The sequence below is a fragment of the Notechis scutatus genome, chromosome Z (assembly GCF_049901735.1).
Source record: "Notechis scutatus isolate UNSWTSFEM ecotype Mainland chromosome Z, rNotScu1.2, whole genome shotgun sequence".
Classification (NCBI taxonomy): domain Eukaryota; kingdom Metazoa; phylum Chordata; class Lepidosauria; order Squamata; family Elapidae; genus Notechis; species Notechis scutatus.
In genome coordinates this window covers 51923037-51942012 of record NC_142025.1, presented here as the reverse complement: position 1 = coordinate 51942012, position 18976 = coordinate 51923037, and the positions used below count along the sequence as shown (strand labels likewise).

Here is an 18976-nt window from a genome sequence, read left to right as displayed (position 1 = left end):
TTCTACTAATTTTTCCCTATACTTTTCTTTTGACTAGCTAGGTTAACACTGTACATTTAATGTATCAACCATCAATATTGTTTTTTCTCATATCAATAACATTCAGCAAGCAAATAAATCAAATTAATATATGATTAAAATAATTTGATTAAAATAATCAATTCCATATAAAGTTTGCTGCAAGAGCATCTCCATTCCACACATTTTAAAAATGATGAAAAGCAAAAGAAAGTCAAAGTGAATCTTGCATTAAAACGAGTAAGATTTGAACAGCCTCACTTTAAAACTGATTTTTAACAAAATTGTAAAAAAAAAAATTTTTTTTTATATAGTGCTAAAGAAAACAGTCCTTGAAAATTATACCTGGTGGCTTCCAGATCCCTTAAGTGCTTATGTTGTGCTTTTAGGGTTGTTTCCAGTTCCAGCTTGGTTTGCTCAAGTTCATTCTTCAGTTCTGCAACCATCATCCTCTCAGAGCTAAGATGCTCTTGAAGTTCAGCTATTCTGTCCTTGTTATTTCTGAGCTCTGTTTGCATTTCCATATTGTATCCCAACAGTTCTAGGGAGCACATTGTCACACAGTAAGAAACAGACTAAACATGCTGATCTGTCATATTGAAACAAAATCCTGAACAAAGAGCAAAATCAGTATCTTATTTATAGAAAACATTTAACATCAGTAATAGTAAAGGTGATTTAATCTTTAATCCTTTAATGAAACATGGATTACCTCCATTACAGTGTTCCATATTATAATTTATTATCATATAATTTTAAACTCACTACAAGAATTTCAGTCTAGCTAGGCCACTAATTTTTCCTCATCAAGCTCTTGGACTAATATATGTTACCTCGAATGTCTTTAACCAGAGAGGTCAAGGATCTCTCAAGTAGCTGAGTCTTGTGGCCTTTACATTATTAATGCTACTTTCGGTCTTTCTGAACCTGGTTAACTGAGATCCTTTAATATGTTGCCAAAGCTAAGTTTTGGTATTCTTATGTTATTAGTTCACATATACCAATGATTACATACAAACCTCTTTTTTTTTTTAAAAAAAATGAAGCCTAGAAAGAAAGTCTGATGGAAGGAAAGTGAAACATTGATCAAACAGTCTACACATTACCTTGACATTTTGGGTGAATTTCTATTTCTTCCTTTTCTTCACCTTGCCTGTTCAGCTGTGCATGCAAAATATTGATTTCCATTAACAAACTTTGTCTGTCTGCATTCTGAAGGAAATCCAAAGCACTCCTCTGATATGTCACCTTTTATCAGTTATTAAGAATAAAAAGCAGAAAGAAATACCAGATTAATAAATTGTGTAGAACTTGCCTTTACTACGCAAAAAGTTAACAAGTTGCCATCTCAGGTAAATTATATGAATGTAGTGGATTTCATCAACAGAAGCATAAAAACATTTTTCATGAGATCTTTTTTATGTTTTATGTAAGTGTTCTTAAGTGGAAGTCCTCAGTTTTATTAAATATGTGTTTCTTTTGCAATAAAAAGATACAACATATTAGTTAAATATGTTATTTCTTTCAATTAAAATATAACTTTCTTACAATTACTGTCCAATTCCCCATGTACCTTTAGGATGTAGTAGAATTATATTTCTGGTTTCCCAATTACAATCTTATTTCCCACGGCTGTAACTAACTAGTGTAAAGTAAAAAGGTTTTTTAAAAATGTTATTGGTTCCCCAATTACAATGCTTATTTCCCACGGCTGTAACTAACTAGTTTAAAGTAAAAAGGTTTTTAAAAAATGTTATTGAACATGATGGAAAGTTTTGCATCTATTAAAAAAATCTATAAGGCCAAAATAGTTTTCATTTATTTGCATATTTATATATAAAATATTCCCAATAGATATAGGTATGAGAAATAAATCTTAAATTGAAGTGTATACAATAATGATAATAATAATAAATAGCATAATAAAAATGCAAAACTGCAAAATTATCCAAGTTTTCTCTACTCACAAACAAAATTTGTGTATAGTGTAAGTTTTTTTATTTGAAATAAACATGTTCTGTTCTATATTTAAAACAAACATTGTTTTAAATATAGAATTGTTCCAAGTTTCCATTTGGAGGTTCTCATCACCTATGATCACATTTTTGTTTGGTAGCTTGGTAGAGTTTTTATAATTTTCAGTGATTAGTAGTTAAGTAATGGTTATTAGTTATGTTCCTGCTACTATTGGGTGGACTGAATGAGGTGACATCTGACCATTTTGAGTGTTTTAACTGTTCAGAGCACTGTGACTGAGCCATTGTTTGTAATTCATGACTAGATTATGTTATTTCCAATCTTTTTCCAGCTGAGCCAGTAAACTGCAATAGAAGTCTGCTAAAATCAATGTCTGCTAAAATCACTACCAGGAACAACTTACTTCAGAAACTAAGAGGATCAAGATGGGGAGCCTCAGCCTCTACTCTCAGAATATCAGCATTAAGAGTTGGTCTTCTCCACAACTAAATACTGTGCCCTTGTTTGCTTAATAGCTGCCACACCAGCAAGATCAATGCTTAAATGATACAATGAGGATCATAAGTGGCTGCATAAAATCTATTCCTATTTGCTGGCTCTCCGTCTTAAGCAAGGATCGGATTCTACTGGTTCTATCCAGTTCTATAGAACCCCTTATTAACTTTCTAAGCAGTTCGGAGAACCGGTAGTTAGAAGCAATCTCCTTTTGTTTTTTCCCACTCTTATTACATTATTGCCAGTATGCCTAGACTTCCTGTCTCCGGAGCTTCTGAGGCTTGCCTTTCTTAAAGAGGAAGGGTTGTTTTAAGATTTTTACACTGCTGTTGGGAGGAAATACTTCCTTGGACTATCAGCACTTTAAAGAAATAATTGAATAATGAAGCAAAGCTTTTAGTGACAAGGAACCAAGATGAATGACATTCAGCAAGGCTTCTTGGCTAGCTAGAAAGATTGACATTCAAATGTGAGTTTACATACTCTTTCTGAGTTTTGGTCTAAAACTGTTTTTTGGTGAAGGTTAATTCTGTGCTTGGTAAAGTTTAATCCTGTGTTTATTGATGGGATAATTTTCTCTACTCAGCTTCAACAAGCAACAGCTACTGTTGTGATTTAATTATTTGTATTGTGTTTGAATTTTTTCTTGCCTCATGGTTTCTTTTTCTATCTGGGGAGGGGGTCTTCTTTCACTGCTTTAATACTATCTGGCACTGCCCTTTTGGGGTATACTTCCAAGAGGCAGGATGCAAGCTTGGCACTGATTTTTTTTTTTACTGCCTTTCTGGGGGGCAAGTGACCTTTCCTTAAATCTGGATGATTTCCTTAGGATATCTTGTGAGGTGAGTGAGACCAGCTGGTATTTTTAAGTGTTGCAAATGGATCTAAGGATTGCTTTTCCTGGGTGTGCTTTTTCTGGAGAGCTTAAATGACCTCTCTGCTAAAAGGTTTCACTTTATGAGCAAGAGTTGGCTGCTTAATAGTTATCACTGCATTTTAACTATTTTCATTCCTCAAGGTGCTCTGGCACCCTGCCTGATTTGTAACTCTGGCTTGCAGATATTTTTAATCTAATGATTGGTATTTAGGGCAGATTTTTGCAAGCAAAGAAGCTTTTTGTATTTTTGTACAGGTAATCCTTGACTTACAATTCATTTAGTGACCATTCAAAGTTACAATGGCACTGAAAAAAGTGACATGACCATTTTTCACACTTACGACAATTGCAGCATCCCTAGTCATGAGAGGCCAGGCAAGGAGAAGCGCCCCTTGACATGAGTGATGTCGAGTTGACCATGCCCACCCAGTCACATGACCACCAAGCCACACCCACCAACTAAGCCATGCCCACAGAACCGGTTGTTAAAAAAACTGAATCCCACCCCTGGTCTTAAGCCACATTGCACCATCAGCTCTACGAAGGCAGGAAGCCTTAGTGAAGGAGGACAACAAAATTATGAGAAACTCACTTCTTCCTGATCTTCCTCATCTATCAATTGGCAGGCTTACATCCAGGAAGTCCTCTCTGGCACGTGTTCAATAGCTGTCTAACAACTTTGATATCACGCCCAGTTATAGGCAGTTACCTAGATGACCCTACTCAAAAGATGCCAAGTTTTGACCTTCCTCGCCAGCATTGGTCAACTCTGAATAGGATCCGTACTTAACATGGTGTCTGCCAGGACTCATTGTTTAAGTCGGGTCTTGTCTTTCCTCAGTGTGACTGTGGTGCTCCTTGACAAAATATCCATCACATTGTGTCTGAATGTCGATAAAGAGCTTACACTGGCCAATGTCTGATTTTTTCAATCCTGTCCTTGAATGGCTGGGTGGACTGGACATTAACATTTTAACCACTGTAAGTCCATCTATTTGCCATATGCTAAATAAATAAATAAATATTAAATACACCCCTCCCAAAAGGGATTCAAAGTTTATAAAATTGGGTTATGGGCTGTAGATATATTGGGCATTATTTTGCAGGTGGTTAATGCAAACACATGTTTGCATATGCTATATGTGTCACTACTTACAGTTCCAAGTTTTATTCTAATAATACAGACAAAAGGGACAGTTCTCAATGGAATTGTTTCTAATGAAAAAGAAATTCCTGATAAATTCTATCATCATACAGGTAAATTTTCTTTCTTCAAAAGAAAAAAAAAGTCTGCGTGAAGTACTTGAATATTTGAACATTCAAATCCAGCAGTTCCCCCCGCCCCCAAGTACAGGTAGTGCCCATTTACCAACCACGTGTTCAGCAACTGTAAGATGAAACAATGGTTTTTCTAATGGCCAATTAGAAATCACTTATACCTTTGCAGTATTCCTTAGCTACATTAATACTGTTTTAATCAGTCCAATTGTCCTGTGCTTGACCTTTTGTTTTTAATTCCCTATCCTGCTTGCAGTGAGATTGGAGAGGGAAGGGAAGGGAAAGATTACAAGACTGTAAACTGTTTGCTTTTCTGCACACTGAAACCAGTGAAATAATGTTGTCATCTCAAGACTATGGGATTGCAAGCATGTTACATGATCAGGATACAATATTCTCTTGAAATCTCTTCCTTTCATCTCTCTGCTCTGCTTCAATAAAATGTATCATAAACAAAAAATCTTTTTAACTGCTAAAATAATTTTTTTTCAGTGATTACCAAGATAATCTTTTATCAACTTCACCTGTTCTTGAAGTCTCCTTTCCAGCTGATCTATTAGTCCCAAAGCATCTTGAACACCGACTTCTGCCAGTTCGGTTCGAAATGCTGCTAGAAGAATATTCTTTTCATTTTGGAAAATTTGTTGAACAGCACAGAGCAGTTCAGCCCGCCAATCTGAGACATAGTCAGAAGATTCAGATGCTACATAAAACTAGGGAAGAACAAAAGCAATAGTGTATAAATATATTAAAGCTATAAAAGAATCATTATTTTTGTTTATGGTTTATATATAATATTTATGTTTTTGAAAATTTTTAGCTCTCTCATTTTTTTCATTTAATTAACAATATAATGACTTCCAGTAATCTTAAGAACAGATTTATGACTATATATTATGTTACATTTCGTAAGCTTTGGTAATTTTAGCAATTCTTGTTTTATATGAACTTTTTTTCCTTTAAAACTCCTTTCCCCATCATGAAAAATTTTCCATTTCATACATATTTAATCTCTGGAATTCCAAATCGGAGACCTAATACATTTGCAGACTGAGGAAGATGCTTTAGCCTCTTTAAAGTCACTACTGAAAACAATTGTGAAACTGAAGAAACTAATGATTAGTGTTAAAACAGAAGCATAAAAGTGAAAAATAACATAATCAAGCTTTGTTTTTTTATATATATATTTTCTCTAGAATCTCTGTACACATTTACTATTGCATGACTAAAACTATAGTGCAGTACACATTTGCCCAGACATGTGAAAAATTGGACTGATAACAATTTTTTGAAAAATGAGACTACAATTTGTCTTCGGTGGTTAAATAAAAGAGATACTTTCAAGAGATTCAAAAATAATTTTATAATATCTTTATAGAAACATAAATATTTCTATAACTACAGAATTGTCAAGCTTTGAAAGTAACCAGAACCACTCATCAATAATCTCAACGTAAGTTTTATTGCTGGTCACTTAGGTTACAAGAATTTTGCCAGACTGACTCCAATTCCTTGGGGATGGCAAGATTCAAGGGTCCTGGAGGAAGTCTGGCCTGTGCCACTTACTGCAGTGCAATCACTGAGTCTGATCGCTCTTGACCCCTCCCTCCACTTCAGCTGGACACTGTACCACAAGAATATTAATAGAATATTTCATAATTTATGGATGTAGCCAACACAAGTACTGACTAAAATGTAATCATTCTGTGATCATAATTACCTTGGTTTCTCTGTGAGTCTGCATTTTGGCAATTAAATCCTTCAGAGATGAAATACTGCTTAAGAAAGCCTTACGTTCTTCTAGCCGAGGTACTAGTTCTTGTTTAACAGGAAGGAGTTCACCTTCATTGTAAGGAAATTCTGTGAGAGAAAGTACCTGTACGCCCTCGTGATGAATAGCTTTTAGCAAGCCCTAGAGGGAAAAACATTAGATATGATAGAATGGAGAGGGAATCATTACTATTCCTTTTCCAAAGTTAAGAAACTACTTTTAAGAATGTGTAGGTGGAAGTGGAAGAAAAGAAAAAGAAGACAGTTTTAATTAGAATTGATAATTTAAATCATGGTAGATATCTGGACATTCATGAAACTGCAAGGATTTGTTTTTACTACAATGGTTTTTTTTTTTTACTTAAAAATCACAATAGATCTTATTCACCTTGATTTTTTGGGGAAGAAAATCCATTGTTGTTTCGCTTTCCTCTCCTACAGCATCTGATATGGTTTCTGATCCATGGCTTGGAGTCGGGTATGTTCCTTGGTTCCAATCTGAAGCAGAATCTGAAATAATGTCAAACTCAGCTGTCAAATCATGAATTTTTTCCAGGTTTTAATAATCACTCTGAAAATAAAGTAAACCAATATGCTCTTCCAGAAAATTAATATTATCTTACCACTATATGATCTATCATTGGCAATAGAAGTTACAGACGGTGCTATACCTGGGATTGCCTAAAATAAAACATAAATTACAGTTGACACATTCTATAAATAAGAATTTCTGTTTCAATAGCTAAACTTATCAGTACAGCAAACTAAAAATATTCAGAAACAGATTTGGATATTTATCCAATTAATTACTGCTGGACAACGCAAGATCAAACTGTTTCATTGGTGTGGTGTCTTAATAACATTTGTAGAGCAATTAAAATTTTATCTATGAAAAACCAAGTATTGTTAGCATTTTACACAGCATGTACCTCTTTATTTCTTAGGACATCTATGACATTTTTCAAAGCATTACATTCTTCTGTTAACTCCTGTACTGCAATAAATTGTTCTCTTTTCAACACTTCTGATTCTGAGATTTGTCTCGTTTCCATGTCCATTATTTCAGCAGCATGTAATTCCTGCATTTGTTCAATTTTTTCATTAAATTCTTTTATCAGTTCTGTAACTTCTGCTGAAGAATATTCATTTTGTAAATCAATCTGAATTCCTTCATTTTTCACAAGAATTTGTGAGGTCTGATTGCAGCTACTGATCTGCTGTGCTTTTTCTGTCTGACTTGATGCATTTATCCATTTGGCTTTTATTTGCTCTGGTTTTATAATATTCTCTTCCTTCTTTATATATCCAGCAATTTTTTCTTCTGCATTGGCTAATTTATCCCTGGTTCGCTCTAATTCATCTTTAAGACAAATCAGGTTCGTTTCTTTTACCTGTAAACAAACAAAAGTTCAGATGCTTCCAAACTCTCACACAGAAAGAAGATACAACTAGTATGGTCTTTTTAAACCACCCAGTTCTTTGCAAATATTTTGAAGAGATACCTACTCATAAGTATCCATTTCGGACCTACTTGTAATTTTGCTGCTCTGTATTCTCCTTCCACTACAGAAACTAATGAATATCATTATATCACTAGTTATTAATAGGTAGCAAGTTTAAATTTTATTTTTCATTAATACACAGGTGATGTCCTGTACAAATTCAAGAATAATGTACTGACCAATGGAGAGCAGGGCACAGCATATAAAAGTAACTGTGTGGTGCTATTTGGGAACATATTGAGACTCACTAGTTAAAAAACATGGAAACAGACTAACTGTAAATGAACAACAAGCAGTGCACACAGCGAGCAAGTTTGCTGTGGTGGTGCAGTGTGGTGCAGTAATTAAGATGTTGGATTGGCAAAGGTTCAAATCTACTTTAGCCACAGAAACTCATTCTGCAACTTCTGATGAGCTCCCCTCTCCCAATTTAGCCTGTTATACAGGATTTTTCTTTCTTGTGGTGGAAAATGGAAGGAAAGACCGCTGTACACCATGGGCTTGTGAACGGAAAACAAAATAAAAACCAAACAAGTAAAAAATAAAATCATTGCTAATAATGTTTGTCACGTGCCCTATAGATTTTATTTAGTAAATTTTATTTACTCTGGACTACTTCTCCTGTAATAAAAAATTTGATCAATTTTCTTGTCATACTTTTCCACATTTGAGATAGATCACATTTGAGGATTATTGCTAGCCTTCTTTAAAGCATAGACATAAATCTATTTCAATGTTTACTTTTATATAAAAGCCTTAGTAATACAGCTCTTAATTGCTTACTTAATTACTGACAAATCATGAAAAAAAATCATCATAGCAAATCTTCTGAATATTTGAAAATGTAGTTCTAGATTGATTACATGAAAATAGCATGAAAAAACAGCTATGTAATAACCATAGAATTGAAATTCTCTACAAAGTCCACCCAATATGCTTTTAAGTACTTAATGCTTTTATTTTACACCCTTAAAATACATTGCTCTCAGGAACTTTTACTGCAACAGATGTGCAAAATGCAACAGATGTTTATTTTATTCTTACCAGTAACTCTTCTTTCAATTTCTCTGCTTTTTCTTTGTAGTTATTAAGCTCTTCCTTGGCTGCAGCTGACTCCGCTTTGACTTTTTCTAATTCAAGATAATTTCCTTGCTTGTTTTCACCCATTTCTACGACCACCTAAATATTTAATACCAAAATAATAATTCATGCAAGTATAAACCAAGTTATGCACATAAAATTAGTATTTCTTAGTTACTATGTTAAGGTAATGTCTCATATTGGTATTAGTTTAAAAATAATGGAGGATTAGTCCTGACTTAAATTAACCCTTGGTAAAAAGATTTAAGCATTTCCCCTGTTTACTGCCCAAGAAAGTGGCTACTCATATGCAGCTAAGATGGAAGAAATACATATGTTGGTAAAGTATCATCAGTTTTTGCAATAAAAGTTAAGAAAAAATAATGGCTTTAATGTTCATGCATCCATGCTTTTGTAAAATGTCTGGTGATGGGTCAATCAAACAGTTTAATAGCAATAGGATTTAGACTTATATACCGCTTCACAGCCCTCTCAAAGCTGTTTAGAGTCAACCTATTGCTCCCATCAATTTGGGTCCTCATTTTTCCCACCTCGGAAGGGCAGAAAGCTCAGTCAACCTTGAGCCTGATAGGATTTGATCTGGCAAGGAGTAGCTTGCAGTACTGCACTCTAACCACTGTGCCACCGAGGCTCCTAATGCTGTTTTACACATTTTATTGTTTGAACTTGTACATGGAGCTGTTATTCCTCATAAAGGCAATATACAAATACTTTATTCCATTCATTTTCAGTTTCTGCATTTTCAACAGTTACATCCCCACTGCTCAGAGGTGGGATCCTACCGGCATAACAACTGGTTTGGTGAGTGCGTGTGCGCACTATATACAAATAAACCAGCTCTGGCAAGCATTCACCTTCTATTGCTGACACGCAGCATTCAACTGGGCCGCACAAAGCAGCTGAGGTTAAAAAAGCAGGAAATAAAGCACAGCCTAGAGCTTGGGTGGGCCAAACAGAAGACCAGAAGACTGTCGCAGTGAACTGGTTCGGTCTTCGGAGCTACTGATTCGGCAGAATTGGGCCGAACTGGTAGAATCCCACCCCTCCCAAATAATGTTTGAAGAATAACTGATTCATTTAATATTTGAAGAAAATGATTTTAAGCCATACATACCTGAGTTTGCATGTTTTCATTGGAACTTGACAATTTCTCCTTTTTATTTCTTTGTTCTATTTCTTTTAGCAGTTGTTGAAGTTCAACAAGTCTCTCTTCCTTTTCTTTTGCCTCCCTCTGTACAATTTCCACTTTTGTCCTTTCTAGTTGAAGATAATTCTGTGCATCTTCCAGTTGGCTCTGCATCTCTGAAAGTTTCTCCGATAGCTCTAATAATTTAGCTGTTGCATGTTCCCTACCTATATAATTTGCCTTTTCTAATGGAATACATAGAGCTTCTTTGATATCTTCTGAAACTGCAGCTACCAGAGGAGAAAGTTGACTTTGCTCCAGAACCACATTCAATTCAGCTTGATGTTGAAAGGTTGCAGCAATCTTTTGTTCCTTTTGTTCAAGGGCTTCTTCTAGCTTCATTATTTTTTGTTTGAGCTTGTTTGACGCTATATGGGCTTGGTCTTTGAAATCCTTAAAATCCTTGTTGCATTGGATTAGTTCTAAATCCTTCTCCTCTAGAGCTTTCTCAAGTACTTGTAAATTTATACTTGTTCTAGAAGCATCTTCTATCTTTGTACTTATTTGTGCATCCTGTTGTTGGCATATGTTTATATTTTGTTCAGATTTTTCTCTAATTTTTTCAAGTTCTTCTTTCAATATATCTAGTGCCTTCTCTAACTCGATTATGTTAATTTGTTTTCCTTCGAGTTCATTCTTTGCAATGCATAACTGCTTCACATTATTTTCCATCTGTATCACTAAATCTTCCTTTTCTGCCATTACAACATCAAGCTGGTGTTTTAAATTATCTACATCATCTTGAGTCAGTGAAAAGTCCAAAGGTATCTTGTGTTCAATATTCACCATTTCCTGCTGGAGTTTTTCAATAACTTCATTTAGCTGTTCTATTTCTTGTTCATTGTTCTGCTTGACACGTTCTTGATCACTCTTTAAAATTTCTATTTGGGCTTCCAGTTCTTTTATGTGCTCATTTTTCTGTTCAACCAAGTAAGCAGAATTTAAATTAAAACAAAGAAAAAATATTATGAAGGGCAAGAATTCTCATTTTATGTCACTAATTATGTTTCTTTGTATTAAATATATATATTTTTAAAATTTTGCATACCAATACTTTTTATGAAACCTAAATCAGAGAAATTCCTATTTTATTTAAATAAAATAAGATAAATAATATTTCACTCAGATATAGCCTTTTAATGTGCTGTGGGGAGTGCTGGTCACTATATGCATTTTAAAAAACCTGTTTAGTTGTGAGCAAATAAAAGCTCTCAACTATGAGAAAGGCAGGAAAAATAAACAAACCATTAACAATTACAACTACCAGAAACTGTAGCAGTTGTAAAAGTTCTATTACATCACAAACTTTAAATAGAGAGGGGTGACATGAAATATTAGATATGTATTACAAAGTATCTTTAATAAACATCTATGCAAATTCTATTTTGAATAGAAGAAATTCTATTATATATATTTTAGTCCCTGTTCTAACATGTTTGTTACTTGCTTAAAGAAATGGCGTCACTAAGGATTCCATAAATTATTACTTTATCATCTGTTGTAATTTCCATCTGCTGTTGCAATTTTGAAATTTGTTCATGGAGTTCATGGATTTTCTGTTCCTTTTCCTGTATAATCTGTATATATTTCCCAGGAACTTGATGATGACCCTTTATAGAAGTATCTTCAGGATTCTGGATAGCTTGACCCAGTTGTTTCATATCCTCCTAAAGACAAAAAACAATGGCACAGAAATAAATTGTAGATTCCCTTCACTAATTATTTTCATTTTATTGGAGAAATAATCTGAAACAAAAAAATATTTTACAATACCATATTATAAATAGTTAAATACTTTGAGATTTCATACTTTTTCATAATTTTCAGATTTCATAAACTCAGGTTATATTTAAAACAAGAAATAAAAATATGATTTCTTATCAGATAATACCTTAAATAATTTATTTTCTTGTTCAAGTTCTTGTTGTCGAGTTGTAGACTCTTTTAGCTGAATTTGTAGCTGCATCTGTAACTGTTGCACTTCTTCATTTTTGTTTTCTAGTTCTTCACGGAACTGTTCTAACTGTTCCTCAAGATTTATGATCTGTATATGCAAAATAAGTGGCAAAGGAATAATTTATTTTATGTAAACAAGAACAAAAAGTTTTTAGCAGCACTTGTTTTGAGGAACAAGCTACTATACTAAATATTTTCTTGTAAATATTAAGACATGCTCAAACTAAGCATAAAACGTGATTTATTCATATACCCTTAGCGCTACAAAGATGAGAGTGAAAGTCAAAGATGAATGTGTCCAAAATCTGAGATCCAGTTTCAAGGATCCTAAGGCCAATTGAGGTGGCAAAGTACTGCCCTGCAGCACTGTCTCACCACCCTGCAATGCTGCCGCAGTCACAAAGCCAGCTTTGTATAAACAAAGCCAATGGCAAAGCTGCCAGCAGGCAGTGCTTTTATATCTATCCATGGTAATTTTATTTACCTATTTAGGTAAGGAAATATTTTTGAAACAATGAATGAATGGGTGATGGGTTATCTTCCTCCTCTTTTAACGATCTCATAATTTTTGTGGGATGGAGTCTGGGCAATTGAATTTAGTTCAGTGTTTACTAGCCAGATGCCCTTCCAGGTGCCAAGGAGGAGTTTTTTTTCAGCAGATATATATTGTCAGTGTGCCCAGAAAGATAAATATCTGCTTCTACCTAGGATTGAACTCACAGCCTCCTGATTGTGAGGTGAGAGCTCCAGCTCTAGGCCACCTCACCACTCGGTCATGGGTTATGTAGTAGTAAAATAAATGCAACATGGTGCTTTTTTATTTACTTATACATTTGTTTTTACTCCCTCTGAATAATTTTCTATAGGTTTAACAAACATTTTTGGCACATTACAAGTGATCAACACAAAACCAAGCTTATGCAGAACTATGAATTTCTTTGTTCCAAAGATCCTTTTCCAGAAGGCAACTGGACCTTCTTGATATTTTTTTCTTAAATATGTTTTGCTTCTCATCCAAGAAGCATCTTCAATTCAGGTAGAATTGAAAAAGCTTCTTGGAAGAGAAGTGACACTTTTTCAAGGAAAAAAAAACAAAGAAAGTCCAGTTGCCTTTTGGAAAAGCACTTTTGGGATAGCTTGGATAATTGAGAATCTCCATAGACACGAATTCCTTTACACCTCAAATGCTAACTTCAATTCAAAATAGTGAAAGTTCTGAATAATTAAAAAAAATACTCTACCTCTTTTTCCTTCCTGTCTACAGCTTCTTGCTCAGCCTGTAGCTGTGCTTCTAGAGGCAAGTCCCCCCTTATAGTTGCAGACCCAAATTTCTTTCTTTCTTCCACCTTTAAAGTAAGTATATTTAACTATCACTTCTTTAAATCACAGTTCTTTGATTATTAAGTAAAGCAAGTTACATTGATTATTTACACTGCATAAATAATTATAAATAAAATAGACTGAAAAATACCTTTTGTATATTATCTGCATTGATCATTAAAGCTTGTTCCAGTTCTTGGATTCTACATTCTAATTTCTCAATTTCTTCATTCCGTTCTTGCACATCTCTCTGAAGTTGCTCCTTAGAGAGCAAAAGCTCACTGCATTTATCTGTTTTTTCTTGAAGATGATTTGTTAATTCTTCAACCTGGTGGCAGATCAGAGAAAATGCATTCTAATATAGGCTATAATTCAAACACAAATTTGCTACAAATTATGGTATTAAAATTGTGTGAAATAGAAAAAGAGAAGAATGCATATGTATTAAAAAAAACCTAAATGTCTGGAGAAAATCACAAGAAACCAAAATCAAGTAAATAAAGGGAAATCAGAAAAATAAAGCTGTTCTGGAAGGCTAGAAGAGGGGCAGATCTCACCACTGGTCATCGCAGAAAAGATATTCCAAAGAATGGGGCCACCGCAGAAAAAGCTATTCTCCTGAACCACACCTAGCCAAAATTCCTTGGCTGATAGGATCCATAATAGGCTCTTATTACCGGTGTGAGTGTGGTAGGCCGATCCTATTGGGGAAAGATGGTTCCTCAGAGATTCTAGACCAGTGCCATAAAGGCTTTAAAAGTAATGATCAAAATAATAATTTAAGGGTAGATGAACAATATCCATCTACAAATGAACTGTGCAATTCTTAGTATTGTGGCATAGGTTTTTAGAGATTTCAGCAAGTATTATACTGAGATTACAAACATATCCACAGGCATACACACACACATGAAAACATAGACTCCGCTAATTGTGAATATTTGATGATATAAGTCCTTCTATGTTCAAGTTATAATAGAACTATTCTGTACTATACCTATTGGAATTTATGACTTTTAGGCTACATTGTGTGTTTGTGTATGATGTATGTATAATATGTATACTTGTGTGTGTGTATGGGTATGGGTTATCGTTGACTTATGATAATTCATTCAGCTGTGCAAAGTTACAACAGAGTTGAAAAAGTAGTCAGGCAACCCATGCCTGAAGTTATGACAAAATGATCAAAATTCAAGTGCTTGGCAGCCTGACTGCACTTACAAACACAGGGACACTTCAACTCCCCATCACTTGCCCATCTCCCCCCATCTCTGCTCTTTTGGTCATCCTGCACCATGGTTAGAAGCATGGCAAACAGTCCCAAACCCTGTGGCTCTGGGGTGCATTTCCACATCCCAGGAAGCACTACACAACCCAGCAAACATCAGCAAGCATTTGTTAATATAGTTGTCTTTTCTCCCAGTTCTTTGCAATAATTTCTCACCCAGTTTCTGCAATCCAGCCAGTTTCTCCAGCAAGCGCTCCTGTGGTTCTCCAACCCACCTGAGCTGCATCAAGCTGCAGCACCCATGAATCCCAGTAAGAACTAGCAAGCTGTAATTCACCCAGCTACCTTCTCTCCCAGTCGCTTACAACAACCTTTGCAGTTTTCGCATTCAGCCATTGCAGCCAGAACAGAAACACTTCCTTGTCTCCTTTTTGAACTTAGCTTTTCTGGTGAATGTTTCCCACATGTGGCTCCCTAAGCCTTTGGAAAGCTATGCTGTCTTTGGAAAATGTGCTGCTTTTGGGAGATGGGAGAAGTTGGAAGCAGCCCCTTACCTTGTCGAAGCTCAGAGCAGGGAAGGAACAAAGTTACAATGGTTTGCCTTGGGATGGATACTTGCTAAATGGCACACAATTCTTGGTTAATTATTGTAATGGGGAGGGCTGGGATTGTCATCTTAAATTGCTGTGATTACATGGCATCTCACAACTACAATTACAACTGCGTTACTTAGCAATAAACATTCTCATGTTGATGCGGTTGTAAGTTAAGAACTACCTGTTTGTAAGGATATGAGGGGTTCTTTTGGGAAAAGTACAGACTGGCAACAAACAGACTATTTCCCCCTCTTCCTCTGTGTTTCCCCAGTAAGCTTTTTCTAGAAAAAAAATCACCTCCTACATTACCACACAGCCACAGTTTATACATTCTTTGCAATACTTGTGTTTTACCATACTTTGAAAATCTTATTTTAATTACCATAAAAATTACTGTAAAAAGTGGCTTAAACACAGAACAGCATTTGTCATTAAATTCAAACATATGTATATACCCATAAGATTCTGTAGAGTCTCGTCATTAATTCTCAAAAAGCCATTTTTAGCTTTTATCCCCTTTATCTTACCTCTCTATTTTGATGTTCACTGACTGGTTGAAATCTTTGAGGAATTTTAAGCTGCTGCTCAAGCTTTTGTATTTCTTGCTGGAAAACATCTCTCTCATGCTCCCTATCAATTGCCTGTTCCTGAAATGTAAGTCATTATATATATATATATATATTTATATTTTAATGGGAAATATCAAAACATAATGCACAATACAGATAGTGCTCGACTCTGTGACCATTTTTTCAGTGTCTATTCCAAGTTACAACGGTGTTGAATGAATCGGGGTATGACTGGCTGTCCCAGTATCTCCATGGACATGTCATCATAATCTGGGTACTTGGCAACCAGCTTCACTTACTACCTGTTTCCGAATAATCATGAAGAGAACATGGCTGCCATTTGCAACCCTCCCTCTGGCTTCCACAGAAGGCCAATGGGGAAACTGGCAGGGTAGGTGACAACTCATTAGGAAAAGTCTCCCTGACTTACGCATCCTATTTCAACTCCTCTACTGTCATGCTGTACCAGCCACTCATGTACCCCACAGCTTCCCTGATCTCTCTTTCATCCCTGTGCAACCTTCCTTACCCAAGCCGCAAACACACACAACCTCCTTGACCTGCACAGTCACTTTCACATCCTCCCATTTCTTGTACAACCATGACTGCATGGCAGTTATTGTTTTTTCCTCACACACTCCCTGACATAACACTTCTTACTTTTCCTGCACAATACTTTACTCCCTGCTCACTTGGCAACAACCACTTACCTGCCTGCCAGTTTGGGACTTACAACTTCCTGCTGGCTTCTCATGACTTTGGCTGAAAGAAGTTGCCAGGAAGTTGCTCAGATAATGACAGTTAGCAAGAGCAACTGGGACTGCAAGGATTGCTGTTGCTAAGCTTAGTGATGGAAATTCCAATCCCAATTGATGTTGTAGGTCAAGGATTACTTGTATTTTATTTTCAGTTTATTATAAAATGAAACAGGAAACACTGTGATGTCTTAAAACACTATTAAGCTAACTCCATGAAACCTTAGTAATTATTTGTGATAATTTAGAGTGTGACAAGAATTCAGAGTGAGTGTGCGTGTATTGCTATTGGTATGGAACATCAATCCCTTTCTGTACATTTACATACAACACTGCACAACGTAGACAAGCAATACACAAAGTAACAACATCCAATTTTTCAGATATTTTGCAATGTAAAGGTTATTACAATGCTAAATATGTTCCTTGATGGTAATCAAGCAGTTTACGTTACTCATTAGAAACAAAACCCAAGTAGATTCTCTGCAATGGCAATTTTATACTATTTGTTAGGTCAGAAAGATTGTAATTAATTTTCCAATCTTTTTACATAGAAACCATTTTAGGCTTGAAAAGCTAGAGAAATCCAATTCTTCTGGAAAGGCTTTAACATTGCTTCAAATTACAGAAACATTCCAGTCCTGAATCAAGGCTTTTTAAAGGATTCAAACTGAGATTGGAACTAAAAATATTATTCACAGGGACAGGTTTACAATGATAAACTTGTGTATATTAAATTTATCATATTTTAAATAGGAAAATATAGCCATCTTATTATTTTTTTTACAAAAAATATGTTTATAGTGCTATTTTTTAAAGTACAAACTATGTACGGCACAAGCATTTTAACGCATTGTGCTAATTGGTTTTTTGTTGTTGTTGTTGAATTCTCTGTTTTCATTCTGTTGTAAATGATGTGTAGCTTGAGCTCATCGTTTTACTTACATCTAGAAATTTTTTTGTTTTCTCAAGCTGTTTCTCTAGGGCTTGGTTTTGTTGCCTTAAATCCATTAACTCCGCATTTTTTTCTTGCTCTAGCTCCAAAAACTGGTTGACTTGCTCCTCTATATCAGTTTCCAGGGCCTTCACCTGCTTTTGAAGGTAATTGTATTCTTTTTCAGCCTGCCGCTGTACTTCTATTTTTTCTTTCATTAACTTTTCTGTCTCTGCCAGCAACTCTGTTTAATAAAGCATAACTTGTTATATATGGATAGTTTGTTCTATATTGTTCTATAAAATAAACTCACTCCCAAGGTTTCACTACAGCATAATAAAGGATGAAAATAACTTTGGGTTTTACCAAAATCATGCGATATTCTCAATAAACAGAAGTAATAATAATGTCTGCATGATTTAACTTTCCTGATAGAATTATACTATGGTTATACATTTATTTTCATTAATACTGAAGAAAATGTACAATGGCATTAAAACCCAACTGTCTTCTCATCCTGTAGGGTTGTTCCAATTGAAACATAAATATTCCCACAAATGACACATACAACATTTTAATGTAAAATAATTTAGACCTTCATCTGGTGAGTTATAGGAAGAAACAACAACCCCAGATATTTCTTACCTTCACCTGGAATTTTCAATCAGTTAACTTCCTCCCTCCAATTTTTTAAAAGAAACTTTTAAAAGACAAATGGGAAGAACTTAGGGATATATGGCAAGGGAGCTATTGCTGCAGATATACATTCCATACTGCTCCAGTAACACTGGGATTTTAATATGATTTTGGATGTTATATTACTTCTATCCAAAATTCAGCTAATTCTCATAACCCGACAACCTCTTGAAAATTGCATTAATAGTGGCAAGAAGCATCCTGTCATTTTTTTTAAATACATGACTTGAAGCTTCAGATGCTACTGAGTGGCATATGAAACATCACATGCCAAGACAATTCCCAATTTACTGAAGTAACATCAAAGGGGTACTATAATGCATACATTGATTAATGTTTTATATATATAATCATAAATAATGCCAAGATAATTTATGTTATGTTTCAGTCATTTAATTGGTATACATGCTATAATCGCAAAAAAATTCTTGATTGAGAAATAATTAAAAATAACAGATTTTTGGATTTAAGTCTTTGCCAAATGAATAAAAATAATAGGACCAGATAATGGTCTTTTGGCAGGATTTGTTTGCGTCTTATTGTGTAGATTTTTGTACCCATCATCTTACATTATACTTGCATCCTCAAATATCACACGTGAAGGCAGAGTTTTATTTGACAAATTTCTCTATTTGCAGTTTATTGTATGAATGCAGAAATTATTAGCTGATTAAGATGATGGTTATTGAAGTAATTTTAAAAATATTAGTATAGCATA

General features: G+C 34.7%; 1 protein-coding gene across 3 annotated transcripts in view; it reads right to left on the bottom strand.

The window, feature by feature from the left end:
• LOC113425904 (A-kinase anchor protein 9) overlaps positions 1-18976 on the bottom strand; it is a 75377-nt gene that overhangs the window by 12126 nt on the left and 44275 nt on the right. For all 3 annotated transcript variants that reach the window (XM_087946045.1, XM_026688196.2, XM_087946046.1), the window contains 15 exons: positions 17574-17806; positions 15832-15951; positions 13632-13808; positions 13402-13506; positions 12096-12248; positions 11692-11871; positions 10133-11122; positions 8962-9096; positions 7345-7806; positions 7039-7096; positions 6804-6925; positions 6366-6557; positions 5170-5358; positions 1125-1266; positions 364-559 (listed from right to left, as the gene is read on the bottom strand). In XM_087946045.1, coding sequence (XP_087802171.1) covers positions 364-559; positions 1125-1266; positions 5170-5358; positions 6366-6557; positions 6804-6925; positions 7039-7096; positions 7345-7806; positions 8962-9096; positions 10133-11122; positions 11692-11871; positions 12096-12248; positions 13402-13506; positions 13632-13808; positions 15832-15951; positions 17574-17806 — 3454 coding nt within the window. The remainder of the gene's footprint in view (positions 1-363; positions 560-1124; positions 1267-5169; positions 5359-6365; positions 6558-6803; positions 6926-7038; positions 7097-7344; positions 7807-8961; positions 9097-10132; positions 11123-11691; positions 11872-12095; positions 12249-13401; positions 13507-13631; positions 13809-15831; positions 15952-17573; positions 17807-18976) is intronic.